The sequence below is a fragment of the Plecotus auritus genome (genome assembly GCF_963455305.1).
Source record: "Plecotus auritus genome assembly, chromosome: 6".
In the NCBI taxonomy this organism is placed as follows: domain Eukaryota; kingdom Metazoa; phylum Chordata; class Mammalia; order Chiroptera; family Vespertilionidae; genus Plecotus; species Plecotus auritus.
In genome coordinates this window covers 13,789,628-13,810,452 of record NC_137773.1, presented here as the reverse complement: position 1 = coordinate 13,810,452, position 20,825 = coordinate 13,789,628, and the positions used below count along the sequence as shown (strand labels likewise).

General features: G+C 39.1%; 1 protein-coding gene across 5 annotated transcripts in view; it reads right to left on the bottom strand.

The window, feature by feature from the left end:
• The window catches only part of GABRB2 (gamma-aminobutyric acid type A receptor subunit beta2), a 203,358-nt gene that overhangs the window by 131,198 nt on the left and 51,335 nt on the right, over positions 1-20,825 (bottom strand). For all 5 annotated transcript variants that reach the window (XM_080673122.1, XM_080673118.1, XM_080673120.1 and 2 more), the window contains exon 5: positions 1,660-1,880. In XM_080673122.1, the coding sequence (XP_080529248.1) occupies positions 1,660-1,880 (221 nt within the window). The remainder of the gene's footprint in view (positions 1-1,659; positions 1,881-20,825) is intronic.

The following is a 20,825-nucleotide window of genomic DNA, read 5'->3' as shown; positions in this document are numbered from 1 at the left end:
CAACTTCAAATTCAGAATTAATAATACAACTAATAAGACCATCACATTCAGAGCCTTCTCTGTGCAGAAGTCCTGATGCTATGCATGCCCGGAGTCTTCAGGAACCTGCCTACTTTGCCAGCAGCCCTTGTTGGGAGTGGGGAGGGGAGAGTGGTGATTCCCTCCTGCTGTGAGTCTGAGCTACAGCTCTTACGTTCAGCGCCTCTTAATGATAAGAATGAACAATCATCAGTTTTCTTTGTCTGATTATTGGCTCAGCAATGTAAAGAACACATATTTATCATCTCTATATTGGTCATCTCTTTTCCCTCTCAATTCCCAAGACATGGTGATTGATTTCCTATCCATTCAGCGTTGCATTGGTGCATTTAGAATGTATTGACAACCTTGCCCGGGTTTATCTAGCATGCAGGTAAAGACTGAAATGAGACATATATAAATTTCCAATTCATCTCTTTACCTTCAGAGGCTAACATAGGATACAAACATGCTCTCTCCCTGCCTCATACTCTCCCTCTCTCCACAGTCAAAGGTCATTTTCTCTACAGACATGCTAATGAAGCCAGTTTAGAAGGATCTAAACAATGTATTCATCTGGCATGCTGAATGGAGTAGGTGATGGAAATGAGATATTCCAGGTAGAAAAATCAATCGGAGTCATCCCAGTGTATTGGTTAAGAGCTCTGGCTCTGAACTGGGAAGTGTTTGAATCCCATCCTCCCCGTTTACGCTCTTCGTGATCTTAGCAAGTTCCATCAGCCTCAGTCTCTTTATTTGAAAATGAAGATTATAACAGTTTCTAACTTACGAGGTTGTTGCGAACATTGATTATATTAATGTATGGGAAGTACTTAGCTGACTTCTAACAAGTGTTCACTAAATAATACTATTGTTACCATCATCATTACTATAGTAAAGTGACTACATATTTATGGAAAATGGAATAGATCAAAGACAACTGAACATTTTCCAATTCAGAGTTTCTTGCACTATAATGCGGAGGAATTCTTTATACTGTAATGTTTTTTTTTCTTTATTTTTAAAGAAACTATTTGTTTTACTACAAAACAAACTTTAAAAGAAGAAACTGTCTTATTTTACAATTTATCCTCATCCAAACAGCAGAACCTCACCATTCTTTTCTGACGAAAGGCACATTTAATAGTGTAAGTTCATTAGTAATAAATCTAAGCTCATGACTTTATCTCCAAGTCTGACTCCTCGTTGGAGGGTGAGAGGACGCAAAAAGCCTTCCTGTCACCAGAGGACCAGACCCAGGTGGTGCAGCTTAGGACCCATCGACAAGGGCGCCTCTGCCACATTCAAACAAGGGCTCGGCATCCACGTTGTTTTTCTCCACTTTAAGGAAACTCTAGGTCTCAGCTATTTTGGCATTGTTTATCCCCACTCCTTAAAGAAAGCAGCTTTAGGATCAGCAGCTGATATAATTCAGAAAAACGCTTAGTCTTAGCTGTGGCTAAGTCCCTCTGTAAGCAAGCTCCCCCGAGCTATCAGATGTCGGGCGGGATAGGAGGTTTAACTGCTTCTCGGGAGGCTTGAAGGAGGAGAAGGGAAAACAGCACGACATGTTCCCCTCCAATAGACAGCAGTAGCTGCTTGGTCCAGGAGGAGTCCCTTTCTGCAAGGCACACTACACACCTGAGGCCGTAGAGGACCGTGCCGTCGGGATGCAGGCGGATCATGCGGTTCTTGACGGTCACCCCGTGCACAAACGACTTCTTGTCATTCAGGAAGTAGGTGTCGGGCACCCAGAGCTGGTCTGCTACTCGGTTGTCCAGCGTTAAGTTTAAAGGTATGACGTTATACGACAGCCTCTTATCTCTCCAGGCTTGTTGAAAATACATTGTCAACGTATAATCCTGTAAAAGTGAGCAGAAAATATGCTTATTTTGTACCCAAGTGGACTTGGGAGAAAGGCAAACATTTCTATATTCATAAGAAAAGAAAACATATACAGCCATGCAGCAGCCATATACTATACACATACACTAGTCACATATATAGGCAGATATTAGTGTACTAAACCCATTCTCACTGAGCACCTACTATGTGTCAGGGACCATGGTAGGAACTATAAATACAGAAGTGAAGAGAGCATATCCTTATAAAATTTATTACACATTACCCAGGGAGAGAAGTGGTAAGGAATAATTACTTTATAATCAATTTGTCTTTCCCAAGGTGGGGTACGCAGGATTGTTTTCGGTGAGACAAAACACTTCTAAAAAGTGGTTAATTTATTGTAGTGGGAATAGTAAGTTTGTCGATGAAAATCCTAACTGGTCTCATGAAGGTGAGTTTCCCAGGAGAGGTGACATTTACACTGAAACTCATGGGGCTTCCCAGATAATAAACAATATCCTCTCAAACACTATTTCGTGAGAACTTTAATCCCAGGATTATGAATCAGCAGGCTGGGCTCTTTGCTGCTGAGGAAGTTTGTTGTCACAAAGGGAACAGTGGCCTTAGAGTCTCAGAGCCAGCATTTCTCTGCTGTGTCTAGAATGGAAATTTATACCATTTCTTTTCACTTCAGTTCCATTAGCTCTAAATGGGGCTTTTAATACATGCCTGACCTAACCAGAAGATTATGATGGCAATGAAATGTGTAACGCAAATGGAATGTGTAAACTACAAAGACTATAGATTATGAATAAAGCATTTACATATATATTGTGACATGTTTCGTCCATTAGAAGCCTATGGGTCCAATGTAATTGTGCTCTCACCCTTATTTGGATGACTAAATGAAGGGCCAAATAGTCATTTGAAAGGATAATTATCATTCTATTTTAAAATCAGTTCATAATGCCCTTGCTGAGGGCTTAAAAAAGCACCCTCATATCATGTTTCTGCATAGTTTTGTGGACAAAATATACACTTAATCTCCATGAAGTCCCTGAGTTTTTCCAACTCTTGTTGATATTTATACATCTTAATTTGGTTATATAATTTTTAAGTATGACTTGTAACACATTATCTGCTTAAAAGCATTGAACAATTTCCATAGGAAAAGCATAACCCCTCTGCCGCAAAAAAACAAAAACAAAAACAAAAACTTAAGTATTTTCCCTGGTTTCACAAATATACAAATTTTGATATCATTCAGAATTCAGCCCTACCCTACTTCTGAATGAGTAGCTGTAGAATCTAACTTCTATTCTAACAAAAGGTATATGAATATTCTCAGGGTATATCAAATAACTGTAGGCAAGATTTCCTTTGGTGGATCACTGTAGTTTGTGCCCTGGAAGGTTCTGCAACACTCTGCTTTAGTAAAAAAAATCAGTCTGAGGCTCTCTAGAATAGCATCTTGATTTGTAAAAAAGTAACCTAGAAGACTTATGAATTACAAAACTAGAAAACAGAAAAGAAATCAGATACATTGTTTGCATGTGTCTATGTTACAAATAGCCTAAAATCCTATCTAATAAAAGAGTAATATGAAATTAACCATCACTCTGCTACACCCACAAGCCATGCCCACCAGCCAATCAGGAGCAAGTATGCAAATTAACCCAACCAAGATGTCTGCGGCCATGGAGTGAGCAGAAGGCTTAGGTTTCCCTGGTAATGGAGGAAGCCAAGCTTTCCGCACACCCTGGCCGGCCCAGGCCTCCACTCAAGGCTACAAAGTTTCAATTATAGAAGATACATAAACCCCAACAAAAATGGCTGCAGCCACAGAGCGAGCAGGAGGCTTGGCTCTGCTCAAGGCTACAAAGTTTCAATTATAGAAGATAAATAAATCCCAGATACCAGGGCCTCCGCTTTGGTTGCCGGGGGCGTGGCTGGCCTGCAAACCACCACAGGCCCCTCGCCCAGGCCACCCCATGCCCCAAGGGAACCCCCACCCTGATCCGGGACACCATTCAGGGCAAACCAGCTGGCCCCCACCCGTGCACCAGGCCTCTATCCTATCTAATAAAAGAGTAATATACAGATTGACCATCACTCCAACACACAAGATGGCTGCCCCCATGTGGACACAAGATGGCCACCACAAGATGGCCAGCAGGGGAGGGCAGTTGGGAGAGATCAGGCCTGCAGGGGAGGGCAGTTGGAAGGGACCAAGCTTGCAAGGGAGGGCAGTTGGGGACGATCAAGCCTGCAGGGGAGGGCAGTTAGGGGTGACCAGGCCAGCAGAGGAGGGAAGTTGGGGGGAACCCAGGCCTGCAGGGGAGAGCATTTGGGGGGGTGGTGCTGGCCACAGGGGAGGGCAGTTAGGGGTGACCAGGCCAGCAGAGGAGGGAAGTTGGGGGGAACCCAGGCCTGCAGGGGAGAGCAGTTGGGGGGGGGGCCTGGCCGCAGGGGAGGGCAGTTAGGGGTGACCAGGTCTGCAGGGGAGGGCAGTTAGGGGCAAACAGGTTGTCAAGGGAGCAGTTAGGTATCAATCAGGCTGGCAGGGGAGTGGTTAGGGGGTGATCAGGCTGGCAGGCAGAAGTGGTTAGGGGCAATCAGGAAGGCAGGCAGGCGAGCAGTTGGGAGCCAGCAGTCCTGGATTGTGAGAGGGATGTCCGACTGCCCGTTTAGGCCCTAAACGGGCAGTCGGACATCCCTTGAGGGGTCCCAGATTGGAGAGGGTGCAGGCTGGGCTGAGAGACACACCACCCGTGCACGAATTTCATGCTCCAGGCCTCTAGTGTAGGTTATAAATAAAACAAGCCATTTATATTGTGCTTGAGAGAACACATTTAGTGATATCAAATTCTTGAAGATAAAATGGAAAATGTGCTTATTATCTCTATTAGAAGATAATGCTACTTAAGCTTTGATAATAAGCCCTCTTAAGATGTGGGGGAGATAATAGTGTTTGGATGCTACTGGAGTTTATCATTCAGCTCAGCTGTGTTTGGACATAGGACACTGTGTTCTCTTTTGGGCCAAATAAACGGTAATATTGTGAGATCCTGTGTCATATGCGAATCTCTGTTATTTGTCAGCAAGGCAATGCCTGCTAAGAAATGCTCCTAGACAGACCCTGGTGATTCTGCGGTCACATCAACCTGCATTTTATTTATTTTTAAGTGACACATCATGGCAATGTCAAGAATGGAAGAAACTCCTGACTCTAAATAACTGTTACTGGGCTTAAAAAGTGTGGTTCTGTGTTCCACCCTTTTTCCTAGGCCTCCACCCACCTAAGACAAATCCTTTGAACTTTCATAGTGAAAGCATACCCTTCACATTGAACAATCCCACATTATGAAACTCGTCTGGCATTTGGTTTATTCAAAGTGAAAAAGAAGAAAAAATAAATAAAACAACACAAATAAAGCACTTCTGGCTGCTCCACCATCCATGGCATCACAAAACAAGAAGGACTATGATAATGACAATTAAAACCAATTCACTTTCAACTGCGAATAGGAGGGAAACCCACTAATTACAACTAAACATCCTGGAGGGAATTTTAAAAAACCACATAAGGACTATGCAAAGTAAAAAATAGTAGTCAGATTTGGGAGCCAATTGAAATGTGAAGAAAGGCCATTTCAATGGTGAGTTTATTGTTTTATTTTTCTCTCCCTCATATATCTCCTGAAAGTAGTTAAAGTAACTGTAGGTAAGATTTCCTTTGGTGGATCACTGTAGTTCATGCTCTGGACGGTTCTGCAACACTCTGCTTTAGTAAAAAAATCAGTCTGAGGCTCTCTAGAATGGCATCTTGATTTGTAAAAGTGCAACCTTGAAGGCTTATGAATTACAAAACTAGAAAACAGAAAAGAAACCAGATACGTTGTTTGCATGTGTCTATGTTACAAATAGCCTAAAATGTAGGATGTAAATAAAATAAGACACACACACACACACACACACACCAAAATCATAAATAAATACAGACATATACTATGTTCCTGGTTTAAAAAGTGAGTCTTGTTAAGATGTCAATTCTCCCCAATTAGTCTATAAGTAAAATTCCATCAACATCCAAGCAGAATATTTTGTATATATGCTGATTCTAAAAATCCATGCAAATGAAAGGAATGAGAAATCAAAACAATTTTAAAAGGGAAAAACAAAGTTGGAGGATCCACACTATTGGGTTTTGAGACATTATTAAGCTACACTAAGACAGTGTGGTAGTATGGTATTGATAGAAAAGTATGTCAATAGAATTGAAGAATAAAATAAACCCACACAAATAAGCTCAATATTTTCTGACAAAGACACAAAAGCTATATTGGAGAAAGCACAATCTTCTTAACAAATCGTCTGCCTCAGCTGGAACACTTATATCTACATAAATGAACAAATAAATAAATATACAAACAAATAAGAACCTCAATCCATATTTTATACCATATGCAAAAATATATTCAAAATCAGTCAGAGACGTAAATGTAAACTGTAAAACTATAAAACTTTTAGAAGAAAATATGAGAGAAATCCTCTGTGACCTTGGGTTAGGCAAACATTTCTTAGACATAAACTCAAAAGCACAATAATAAGACAAAATATATAATTTGGATATCGACAACATTTTAAAGTTTTGCTACATGAAAGACATTATGAAGCCAGTGAAAAGACAAACCACAGATTGGGAGAAAATATGCACAAATCACATATCTGCCAAAGGACAACTTTCCGAATATCTAAATGTATAAAGAATTCTCAAAACTCAACAAACAATCCCATAAAAACAGGGAAAAGATGTGAGCAGACACTTAACCATTCAAGATATACAAACGGCAAATAAGCACTTGAAATGATGGAACACATCCTAGGTCAATAGGGAAAATCGAATTAAAAACTAAAATGAGGTATTACTCTACCCCTATTAGAAAAGCTAAAATAAAAGCATTAAAAACCACTGACAATTACACGAGCTGGTGAAGATGCAGAACAACGGAGACTGACACAGAGCAGGTGGGCGTACACGGTATCAGCCACTCGGAAAACAGTGACAGTTTCTTATAAAGTTAGCATACATTGGCATATGAGGCAGGAATACTACTCGGTGGGGAATGCTTACAGCAGCTCTACAGGAACTGCCAAGCCTGGAAGTCATCTGGATGAACTTCTTCAGCAGATGAAGAGATAAACAAACTGTGGTATGTCTCTGAGTCAGACTACTACTCACTAATAACAAAGAACAAACTATGGGTATATGCATCATCAATGGTTTCCAAATATAGAGAGTTAAGCAAGGGAAGCCAGATTCAAAAGGCTACATAGTATATGATTCCATGTATCAGACATTCTGTAAAAGGTAAAACTCCATGGTCAAAGAGCAGATGAGTGATTCCCTGGAAATCGAGGTGTGGGAGAGGTTGACAACTTAGGCGCCAGCATGAGGGAACCCTTTGGGGTACTAGAACCGCTCTGCATCTTAACTGCAGTGGTGCCTCATCACTTCAGGCATCTGTCAAAACTCACAGAACTGTATCCAAGAGTGAGTGCATTTTTCTGTGTGTAAATAAAAAAGCAAACATTTAAAACTGCTTTTTTAAAATACATGGTCTCCAAGGTCAGACACACCAGGCTCATATCCTAGTACTTTCATGTCCCTCTGTTGTGACCTTGGGTGAACCCTCTCAAGTCTCTGCATCTGTTTCCAACTCAAAAGAACTAAAGCTAATTAACTTAGGAACTAGGGTTAACGGCAATTGCTTTGTTATCTAAGAAGAAAAAAGTCGAGTGATGCTACAAAATCAGTCTCCCCCATTCATACTGGGGACATATGGCCCCATCAGGATGGGCTGAGAAGACACCCACTATGTGGTTAGAGGCTCCCAATTCCTCATTTATACAATGAGGCAACTGGATTAAGTGTTTTAAAGGCCATTTCTAGGGATAAAATAATTATATCCCAGTAAATTATATCCCAGCTAACTTTGTGTTTAAATGTATCTCTTCATTTTAGAATTTTCTAAATGTGCAATATATTTGTTTCTTGCTGTCTTTGTAAATTGTTTTCTAATACCAAAGCTCAAATGTTTCTGGTTTCTTTGACTTAGTGTTATTTAAAAAACAGTACAAATTAAATCCTGTTTGTTTCTTATCTTTTTTAACTTTACTATTTTGTGAATTGCCTGTTACTACTCTTTGAATATTTTTCTGCTTGGTATATTTACATTCTAGTGGATATTTTTGGATGTAGACAATGATATTTTATTTTGCTATTTTCTTTTAATATTTCATTTTATAGTTTGAAACAAGTAATAAAAAATAGATTAGGATGCTAAGGTATTTCTGTTTTTACTCCCTCCCCCTGCCCTTGGGAGAAAAGGCATTACATCTGATGTAGAAATTACCACCTAAATAAATATCATAGTAAGACAGTAAGTAGTAAGTACATTCTCAACATATTAAGTTGTCACCTCCTTGAGCACAAAGATGTTCCTTATTCCTGTGAATGCATACTTTCTGATAAATTGTAGAAACTATAATTGTCTGCTAAATGGTACAAATTCCCTTGTGAACATTGGGGACTATGTACAGGGGTCTCTAAACTGTGCATACCCTTTGCTCTGACATTTACATTCCTAGGGATATTTGTAGAAAATAATTAAGCAGTACATTTTGAGAGCTCTACCTTCAAATATTAGCACAAATCTCCTGCTTCTCTCTGTTTGCGATACTAACAATCTAGTTTAAGACACCATTATTCGTGAGTGATTCTACTGCCACTGTTGCTTGTCTCTCTGATTCTAACCCTTACCTTCCACATGGTAGCAGATACGTTAAGCAGATCATGTTTCCTTTGGTTGATATCACCCAAAGGCTATTCATCACTCTTAGAATAAAGCACAAACGTATTACATTCACCTTTCGAATCCTACATGACCTGGACTCTACGTACCTCTTTGATCTCACCTCCCACCATCTCTTCTCTTCCCTCACCTCAGCTCACTAAGCCCAACCACACTAGCCTTTTCCTATTTTACCCATACTCCAAGCTCTTTAGCCTTACCAATCTTATCTGAACGCCTGACATACTGGAAAAGCTATGCCCCTAAGGATGGTCGGCTCTTCCTTGGGACTCAGAGCTCAACTCAAAGGTCAAACCAACTCAATGGGCCTTTCCTGACCATCTTCCTCCCATCCCCAGCAGGCCCTATCACCCCCCATTTCTATTATGTTTATGGTACTATTTTTCACACCTACTTGTATTCATTTATTGGCTTACTTTTTTACTTTTTCTCTCTCCCAACCAGAAGGTAAATTCCGTGAAAATATGAAGCTTTCTCAAACTTGTTCATTACTGTATCCTCATGCCCAAAAGAGAGCTTAGCACATAATAGCAATATAAATCTACCTATTGAACCATGTGAAAGAATGAATGAAAGACATCTCACCCAAATACTTATTACTGCATTAGCAATAAAATAAAAATTAGTAAAGAGAATCAGCATGAAACTGAGTAAATAAAACACTACAAATACAGAAATTAAGATATCATTCTAAAAATATATGTTGACATGAATAGATGTTCTCGGCACACTATTAATATTTTATATTATTATATATTATCTGTTTAAAGAGAATACTGTAAAACAATATGCACAATATGATCCCATTTTGGAAATACATATCTTTATATACTGGAAATATGTCTAAACTATAAATATTAAGTGGTGGATCTCTGTGTAGTGATAGGACAAGTGATCTTCAATTATTTTTGTTAATCTCTGTATCTTTTGTTTCATAAAAATAAATTATTTCTGCAATAAAAACAATATACACAAATAATTCCTTGTTGAGTTAAATTCTAAAAATAGCATCTAATATTACAAATGTCTTACTCTCTGCATATTTGAGAGCTCAGCATGAAGGCAAAGGAAACACAGTCACAAATAAATGAGAAACCCTCAGCCTTTTGCCTTAGTGTTAACAAAGCACACACATATCTCCTTTGTATTGATCGAGGGGTTTTATTTAGAAAAATACACAAAAAGTAAGAGCTTGAAGTGGTCAACTGTGTTTTCTTTTCCAGGGATGTTCACATTTAATTCATCAATGAGAAGTAAAAATCCATCCCTATTTTCCCTCCTAAGTACCAATAAAAAGAGTTCCCAGAATCTTCCTCTGGCACTAACTTCAGTCTTCAGCCTCACTATTAGGAAATATCATTTTCCTCTAACATAAAGCCTTTATATCTGCTTCTTTTTTAATACTCAGAGGAGATGAGTGTGTGTGTGTGCGCACGTACACACACATACACACACCTGTCACTCTAGTTTTAGCTCTAATAGCGCCCTCTCTATTGCAATAGAAGTTCCTCTCAGTGGATTGATCTACAAAAGCTTTCAAAGAGAGTCCATTGTTTGTAAAGTCCAAACTCCTTACAAGGCTCCTCTCAACCTCTTCTACACACTTCAACCCTCTGCATCTCTTAGTTCCTCACCCCAAATTAATAAACTACAATAGACTGGATGACCCCTGTGTAAGTCTCTGCTATCCCAGGATTCTGTCACTCCATTTATCTTCAATGAGTCTCACCCAAACACTTATTACTGCATTAGCAATAAAATAAAAATTAGTAAAGAGAATCAGCATGAAACTGAGTAAATAAAACACTACAAATACAGAATAGGATATATGCAGAAATTAAGATATCATTCTAAAATATATATATTGACATGAACCTTTTGTTGGAACAAACCTTTTTTCATATCCTCCAACACACCTTTTACTTTCCATTTTTCTTATTTTTTCCCCCACCCTTCCTTCTCTGCCTACCCAAGTCCTACCATCCTCAAGCATTCATAAGGGTCTCTCCCATTTCTCCCTCAGACCCAGGCCATGTTCATCCCGAGTCCTTAAAGCAGTGCTCTATAGCATCCTGGCCTCATGGACTTGAATTGTTACCTCTTAATGTACAAAATGACCCAAGCATCTTATCGTTAACACAGCTGGTCTTTTATGAACGTTTGTTCATGGACACACTAAAACTTGTTCTCACTTTTTTACTCTTCCTGCATGGGTTTCAAATTTTGATTTTTTAGATTCCTTTATTAATCATCTGCCCGGTGTGGCAGCTCAGGAAGCACAAAGGGTCACAGGTTTGATTCCTTGTCAAGGGCACATACCTGGTTGCAGGTTTGATACCCAGATCCAGTCGGAGTAAGTGAGGGAGACAACCAATAGATGTCTCTTTCTCATATTGATGTTTCTCTCTCTCTCCCTCCCTCCCTCCCTCCTTCCCTCTCTCCCTCCTTCCTCCCTCCCTCCCTCCTTTCTACTTTCTCTAAAAAAATCAATGGAAAAATGTCTTCCAATGAGGATTAACAACAACAATAACAACAAATCCCTTCCTTCATCATTATTCTTGAACATCCCCAGGGAATTTTTCTCCTTACTGGCTAGCTTTTGAAAGTGAGTTTTCATTCTATCCCTGTCCCATGTTTCAAACACCCTCAAAGCCACTAATGTTCTTTCTGTTTTTCATAGCTTCTCAAATTCTACTAGCAAAGTCCCCAGGGCTGTGGACAAGGATTTCTGAAGGACAGAGAGAAGTGCAAATATTCCCAAAAAGGCAATTCCACATTCTTAACTCTTTACAGTGCTCTGTCTTATACATCTGAGCCTACAAAGTGCTGATCAAATTACAGGTCATAGTCAGATTTCCACATTTTCAACCTCCTAAACTAGAATGCAAGGGAACAAAACTCAGTCCCCCTTAATAGGAGCCATCACACCAAAGGTCCAATGGCAGCATTTTGTACGAAGCACACGGTAGCAGCTCTAATAGCTGGAGCCACATTGGGACATAAGAGCTACATTTAAGACCACCCAAAAGGTAAATCCAACCTGAAGCTAATACAAAATAAAACTGAATGTAAACTGCAATTGAAAATAAATGTTTTTAAAGAAGTAACTTGAATATTTTTTTATTTGAAACTAAAATGGACATGGTCAAGGCAATAAGCTTTTCCACTAGTTTTTCTTAGTTCATTTTACATTTTATTAGAGACAACTTCTCAGTGATAATGGGATTTATTCTAAGGATGACAAAAAAATCAAGCCATTAAAACTGTTATCTCTGTCCCTTATCTTAATACAGGGGGCTCCATTCAGGCTGAGATAATCAATATTAAAAATACACTTTGTCTGCATGATTTGTTCCCCATCATTTTGTGCTTTTTTTATTACTCTATAAGTTGGGGTATTTTTTATCTAATTAGTCTGTCCCCTATTTTAATACCTAACGTTGGCCTCAGGCTAATACTTTTCACATGCATTATCTCATTAATCATTACAAAAACCCTATAAGTTATATGCTGGCTTTTCCATTTATTAGCTGCTGAGAGATCTTGGGCATGCTACCTACCCTCCCTGAGCCGCCATGCTCTGTAAAATACAGGAAATAATAGTTCCTTTTAGTAAATAAGTTCACCGAGGAAAGTGATGAGTAGAATGCCTGGCTCAGATGAAGTGTTGGCTGTTATTGTTATCATTATTCTCATATTTCCATTTTCCTGGTGACACATATGAAACATAGAGAGGTGAGTGACTTTACTGATGTCATTCAGACAATAATCTTCTAATTTGGCTAGGGGGCTCTCTGACCATGGAGACCATGTTTTTAGTACTATATTGAGCTACCTCTGAACACTCACTTCACTGCCAGTTTTGATTTTGAATGGTAATTTCCTATCATAGCTTCTAAAAAGTGAGGGGGGAAACTATCTATCTATCTATATATCTATCAACCATCTATCTATCATCTATCTATCTATCTATCTATCTATCTATCTATCTATCTATCTATCTGTCATCCATCCATACACAGCAACAACAACAAAAACTAGAACAACTTAGGGCACACATAAAATAAATTATTTTTTGGAGGTGAAAACAGGTGAATGTTGATCCCTGAGAATTCTCTGGGATTTGAATACTGAGTTATGCATACATGTGCATGTTCCTGAATACACATACAGAAACCTAATGTCATGCAAAAGGCCATTGCATCAACTCACTTTGATCCTGCAGAATAATTAAAACACCTGTGGTCTTGGCAGAGTGTATGCTTTGCAACTCAGAAACCCAGAGTAACCAGAGGGACTGCAGGGCGCTCTCTGTAGCAATGCACTCATTCAGAAGTAATTCAGAAGGGAAACTATTTCTAGGGAACGAAAACATGCTCAGCTTAGAGTCACACCACTTCAGGAAGTTTTGTTGTTGTTTTTATTAGTAGAATGGTGGCAATGATTATTTAACTCTTAGATGGAACTACAAGAAATAGACATTTTTTTGTTAATTAAAAATGTTTGATTTCTTTTAGCAGTTTTATATGGTTCCACCTACATATATGTTAGTATAAGAGCAAAGTTATTAAGTTTATTTAACTACAATTAATGATTTTAGATTCTAAATAATTACGGTAGTAGCAGACTCCTACACATGCTAATTTTGAAAAATAAAAAGCCGATTATTTTTATAATCTGGTTTTTAAATGGCTTTGAAATTTGTGTTCAGAGTAAGAGCAAAACTCAGACCACACTCTAACACTTCGGGATTTGTGAAATGCTGTTGCACGTTTTGCCTTGAAAAAACAACATCAAAGCTATACAGATTGTATTTACTTTGAATACAACCATCCCAAAGAGAAACTCAGCAGATTTTTCTAAATAATATTATGATGGCCATGCATATAACTACTCATTACAAAATACCAGAAATTGGGCACTACGCCATGATCTAAGCTGAAGAAAAGTGTAGATAAAGGGAGAAAGCTTCATAGATATTTTTTAATTAAAAAGAAATAAAACAAATATCTTTTCTTTAAGAGCACAGGTTTTGGTTGAGCTAATCAGGAAAAAATGAATTTGGGATAGCTCTAGTCTTCAAGAGAATTGCATTTACGGCTAACGTGACGCCATGAAGTTATTTTTAAAAACTCACATTGAAAACAGAAGTTACATACATATCACCATTCTATTTTCAAACCAAAGAAATTCATTGAGTGATCCCTGATGTAAATTGCGCTTTCACCAGCCATGGTGTATCTGATAATGGTCTTGAAACTAATCTTAGAAATTTGTGCTGTTAAGTTTTAAGAACCCATTTTCTTCCTACAGTACACAGGCCATTGATGTGCATTATTAAGTACACCAAAATGCAACTATTTATAGGATGATCCTTGTGGTTGTGATCCCCCTTGGAGTTTCCTGCAATGGTTCATTAATTTGCCGGTTACAAAACAATAACTTTGCGAGAGCTACTGCGGAGAAGGGAATAGGCAGACAAAGCGCACGTAGCTTTCCACAAGCATTTGTCTTGGCTGATCACAATGCATGCTACCTCCTGGATGAGTCAGTCCTTTTTCCAATGAACTGGTCTTACCTGACTTATGTATATTTGCAATAGGTGGAGACTATCCTCTCTTATTTGACTATTTTATTTTTTCCCTTCAATTCTAAGCAACGATTTTATAGAAAAAGTGAAAGGTACAGAGACCCTGGCAGAGAGAGACAGGTAGTGTTATGCAGACCCTTTCCAGTATTTTAGGTGCTTATTCTTGTTCTGCTCAGTGTGGGAGAGGCTCATTCTCTCTGAAGCAGCACCTCTGAAGAGAACTGACAATCATAAAAAGAAAGGACGTTTGAAGATAAGTACACATCCTGGCTTTCAGATGTTCGACAAGCTTGCATAAGCTGAGAAGGAGGCCAGTTTGCAGGCCAGGCTGGAGCAAACAGAATATGCTTAGTCAGTGCATCCAAGAGAATGCCTGATGTGCTGAGATGAACCAGAAATGCATCTGATCGCTTTCGGAGGCAAAGCCGGTCTTTTAAGAAAAATGTTGAGATGAAAGTGACATTGGGCACCGAGCTTTACCACTGACTGTCAGATATTCTTAATGTCCACTGACGGCACCAACAGGCCGGGAGTTCTGGGGTTGAAGTGGCACTTCCTTGGTTAGTAGGGCCACCCACACATAGCTCCCTTCTGCAAGTGCAGCATTACCACTTGACAACCCTTAACTTCTGTGCCCTCCCTGCCTTCTGGAGTCATGGCCCTGCACAATGTACAGGCATGCTTCTCAGGAGACTTTAAACATTGTGCTTAGTGGTTTTTATTATCGTAGCACTGACTCTAGAAAATGTGAACACTATGTAAAGATACGATGAAGAATATTTAAATAGCTCAAAATTTGAGTCTCCAGATAACCCTGAACACATGGGACCTTTCCTTTAGGTAACGTTTCCAATGAAGTGTTCTCATTACTAAAAATTGAGGATCTTGCCCAGCTGGTATGGCTCAGTCGTTGAGCATCGACCCAGGAACAAGAGGTCACTGGTTTGATTCCCAGTCAGGGCACATGCTTGGGTTGCAGGCTCGATCCCCGGGTGTGTGTGTGTGTGTGTGTGTGTGTGTGTGTGTGTGCTGGAGATAGCTGATTGACGTTGATGTTTCTCTCTCATCAATGTTTCTATCTATCCTTCTTCCTTCCTCTGTCTCTAAATATCAATAAAAACATATTTAAAAAATTGAGGATCTTATCCCAAGTGAGTACACACATGCATACATACAACTTCATAAGCCTTGTACTTTACAAAGCCTCGCCTAGGACTATCGCCCCCCAGTCCTCCCCACCTGCTCTCTTCTCATTATTTGAGACCACCAAATGCAAGCCAGTACAATGCGTCACATTCAGAACACAGAGCCCTTCCATGACCCTGGGGAATGACAGAGACCCCAAAATGGAAAGAACCCGACCCTCTGTATCACAGCATAAGGGAAGCTGCCTGCTAAAAAGAAAACTGATGTGAGCTTAACGCAGCAGAGAATAAACTCACCAGATGTCTGTCTATTAAATTCAGGGATCGTGATGGAACTGGAGTCCCACTGACTAGATTACTAACTTCCTGTGCTGCTTCCAAGGAGTCCCCCAGTCTCGACAAACTGGAAAGAATGATGCCCATCTTGCAAGCTTCTTGTAAGTATAAAAAAACACATGGACGTGCTGTGTGTGCCCAACACAAGTGTTCTGTATGGGCAGTTGTTATTTAAGCAAGCAAATAAAACAAACACAAACTATTCTTAATGTATAGCTATTGTTTTCCTTTAACCAAAATAAAACAAACATTAACTATTCTTAATGTATAGCTATTGTTTTCCTTTTACCAAAGTAAAAGAAACATTAACTATTCTTAATGTATAGCTATTGTTTTCCTTTTACCAAAATAAAACAAACACAAACTATTCTTAATGTATAGCTATTATTTTCCTTTTACCAAAATAAAACAAACACAAACTATTCTTAATGTATAGCTATTGTTTTCCTTTTACCAAAATAAAACAAACACAAACTATTCTTAATGTATAGCTATTGTTTTCCTTTTACCAACTGGAAATATATATATTCATTTATTTATGACTGTGTATATGGTATGGCACCTGCTTCTCAAGAGGAACTGAGTTGATTGATTAAAAAAGACGTTTGCCAGAAGTCAGTTGAAGCAAATTAGATACGCTAGAAGTGTAAACTTGGTTAACTAAAAGGCCATTTGTATACTTACTAAAGTTTAAAAAGCAATACTTTCATCCATTAAGAAAAGCATTAAAGTTTATAGTTTGGTTGTGAATGTAATAATGCTTCTCATTTTAGCTATCAATTTGGGCTGTTAAGTCAACAGTAAGTTTACACTTTCACTCTTGCCTAAGAGGAGATATAGGACTGATGAAAAACAAATATAGAATAGCATATACAAATTTAGTAACATAAATATACATCTATTAGAGCAACAAATACATTTCACCAAATATTTGGTTATCTATCTTGTATTAAGTGCTATGCCAAGTATAATACAGGGAAGGGGCTAACAGAGGTTTAGGCCCAGTTTTAAAGGACAATATTTGAAATAGCAAATGTAGTTTTCCCTGAGAATGCGGATTAAAGGCAACTAGGTGAATAGAACGACATAGTAAGCACAGCTATACAGGAGAAGGAACCCACTGGCAGGCTCATAGTGAGGAGCAGAACTAATACATGTAAAGGCTTGGGCACAGAATAGGAACTCAATATATAGTCATTACTGTCATTTTTAGCACATTACCTTCAATAAGTCTTCTTCTAATAACTACGCTTCCTTATTTATAAAAAGAAGAGAAATCGCCATAGATGTACCAGGGTCCTATGGTAAACTGAGTTGATCTACATGAAAATAAATTTCTGACTTTCCCAAAGTGAAATATAAATGGCAATTTAAAAATAGGTTATGCACGTCGTACATGGCACAGATATCACTTAGAATAGGCCTGTTTTCTGAATCCTTTTTCTGTGAAGAGGAGTATCTTACCCCAAAACAGAAGCAAGGTGATAATGAATAATTCATTCCATCATTCCATCCCAAAACCTGGTATTAACCAGGTTTAATTCATTCAAGGGACTTTAATAATCCTATCTAATAAAGATGGAATATGCTAACTGACCCTCGTGCCATCGCAAAGATGGCGGCACCCACAGCCAATAAGGAGGGAATATGCTAATTGACTGCCACACCCTCAAAGATGGAAGCGCCCACATCCACAAGATGGTGACAGGGGTGCAGCAAGGCCAGGCCCACCTCCAGGCGGGCCTGCCCTTGTCACGCACCTGCCTCTGGAGTCCCCCAGTCCCCTTGGCCCCCCAGCTGCCCAGGGCCAGCCTGAGGCACAGGCAAGCCTTGGATGGTGGCTGCCCAGCCGCCCAGGGCCAGCCTGAGGTGCAGGCAAGCCTCAGATGGCAGCTTCCCAGCCACCCAGGGCTGTCCAAGGCTCAGGTAACCAGGGCCGGCTGAGGCTTGCACTGCCGGCAGTGGCAGCAGCAGAGGTGTGATGGGGCATCACCTTCCCCTGATTGCCGGGTCACCTCCTGCCCCTGAGGGCAACCAGACTGTGAGAGGGGGCAGGCCGGGCTGAGGGAACCCCCCTCTTCCAGTGCATGAATTTTCATGCACCAGGCCTCTAGTAAATATATAAGAGTTTTATAAAAAGTCTGTGTGTATTCTGACCCCATGCATTTGAGGGTAGAGTTGTCTATATGCTTTATATACCTAACACCAAACTGAAAATTCAGAGTGACTCAGCCATTCATTCTTCCCAGGCTCTCTGGGTACATGATCCAGAAGGCATCCAATGGTCCTGAACCCCCAAATCATCACCAACAGTCCAATTCTTAGAACTAGGAAACCCTTTGCTTGGAGTCCAATCCTCTACATTTAAAGAAGAGGAAACTAAAATTCTGACATTTGTAATTCTGCCCAGGACCATCCACCCACTTAAGGGCTGGATGGAGGCAGACTGCAGGGGGTCGGACCATGCCATTGTGTGCTCTCTCCCCAATCTCAGCTTCATCAGGAACAGAAAGCTTTGCTGCTTTCAAACCTTCTCATTCAACATTAAACTACCTTCCAAGGATGTGGCTGGGAAGGTGGAAAGAGCATGCCTTGGTTTCAGAGATCTGGAAAATAAAACTATATGCATTCTACACAAGGGGACCTGCCCAAAGTATTCTCCCAAGTCTATCGAGCTAGTGTTTCTGCCTTCTCTTGGTTCCCTATAGCAGATTGGTTCCTGATTGAAAGAGAATTTAGAGGATTTTGTAGCAAGACAGTTACTGTGACAGTTTTCATCCTAGCCATTGTGGCTCAGTGGTTGAGCATCGGTTTGATCCCTGGTCAGGGCACATGCCCTGGTTACTGGCTTGATCCCCAGTAAGGGGCATGCAGAAGGCAGCTGATCAATGATTCTCTCATCACTGATGTTTCTATCATTCTCTCCCTCTCCCTTCCTCTCTGAAATATGAGACAGTTACTGTGACAGTTTTCAAAGTCCAACATCATTCCTTCTCACTTTAATGCTTCTTTCTTTAAAGGGTCTCAGAGGTAGTCTCAGGGGGGAAAGGCCATCTTTAATGTATGTTAATATGGAAGTTGCCTTCTTTGTACAAGTTAAGTGATCTTTGGGCCACTGGCCAATCTATCTAGGGAAGTAACTTTCTCCCACATAGTGTTGAACCCACAATCTTATTTAAAAAGGTGGTACTCCAGAGGCAATGGTGTGATCACATTACTTCTTTTAAAACACATACTTTAAAGATATGATTGAAATAAATATCCAAAGATATATTCCCTCCCTTTGGCATTCAAATCCATTGATGAAATCTGCCCTACTTAACATTGTCCAAGTTTGAGAAGATTATTTATTTTGAGGTGGGTATTTTGTTCCATGTTTAAGTGACACTTATGAACAGTTTTGAAAAGTAGACAGCAAATATTCTATTTATTCCAGAATCTCTAGACTTTCATAGAATATTTCCTACTTGATTGAGCTAAAAATTTTCACATATACCATCAGCCTAGCCAAAATGTGTTGCACACAATAATAGTCCCACTAAGATGTTTCTCAAGAAACATGATCAAATGTGTTAGAAAAATACTACATATATTCTATGTTGTTTTTTTCTCAGAGAACTACCAGGCACATTCATTTATTAGTATCTCTGAGAAGTCCTACAGTAAAGAATTATTAACTTTGTTTAATCCATAATGTCTCCAACTCATTGACCATGTAATGAATAGGAATTAGTAGAATTAGATTTTTGTAACCTCATTTTTTGAGAAATGATCGCACAGTATAGCAAACACCATCCCCAATCTTTCCCCGTTATTTCCTGTGTTATTTAAGACGTACCTCCTGATTTTTATTTTTTTCTTAGCCTGAAAGCTATACCAACAGAAGGCTTCTCTGTGTCTTACTGCTGTATTCCCAGGGATGAACAGAGGCCCTGACACATGCTTATGGCTCAGAAATAATTCTGAATAATGAATGGATGGTAGAATTCTTTTATTTGAAAAATAAGATACAAACAAGAAAAAAAGCAAAAACAAAAATGTTAGGCTAAATGTTCTACAAGACTACTGTCCTCATCTCTGTATTTAGTAAGTATTTTTAAAACGGGTATTAAAGTGGTTAAAATAGATTTAAGATGATTAACTCTCAGATGTAAGTTATAATCCTAGATTCAGAATTCTGCTTCAGAAAAGCCCACTTAAGGAAAACTTGGTAAAAATTGTAATATGATATGTTATGGGAGCAAACATATAAAAAAGAAAGGTAAAAATTATTGCTAGCTTAAAATACAGCATAAAATACATTCACTTACGTTTTAGACTAAAAAAAAATTGATTGAAAATACAGTCAGTCATAAAGTCTTAAAAGTAGTTGGAATATTATAATTCTATTTTCTTTATAACAACCTTCCTCTTTAGTGAAAGAATCCTTTCTCCCAAATTCCTGACAGATGGTAACCCAAATTCTATTTGGATACATTCAGTACAGAAGTCTCTACCTGGCAAGGCTGGTGTTGCACTTTTGGATGAGACAATTACCAGAAACATGCTTCCCTGTGACTTTCACCCACAGATACACTAAAAAGGATTCTATACTAAAAAAATGAAACTGGCCTGCGGTTTGAGAAATCTGTCATAAGGCCCAAGACAAAGAGGATGATTAAAAAAATCACAGTTTTTATTTCATCCTCCATGCCCACGTGGTTATCACTATCCCCACCTTATCTGAGTCAATCTCAATGTTTTGCATGGATTGCTGATTTCCAACTATTACTATTCCTGGATTTAAAACCTCAGCCTGAAATATGTCTAGAGAATAATGTACATTTATTTTTTGATGACATTCACATGTATTTACTTTCCTCTCTAGAGTTTAAAAGAAGTCATAAATTACGTAAGTCATGGGGATATAATGTACAACACAGGGAACATTGTCAATAATGTTGTAACAACTCTTCACAGTGACAGATGGGTACTAGACTTATTGTGGTGTTCATATCACTAGGTATATAAATGTCA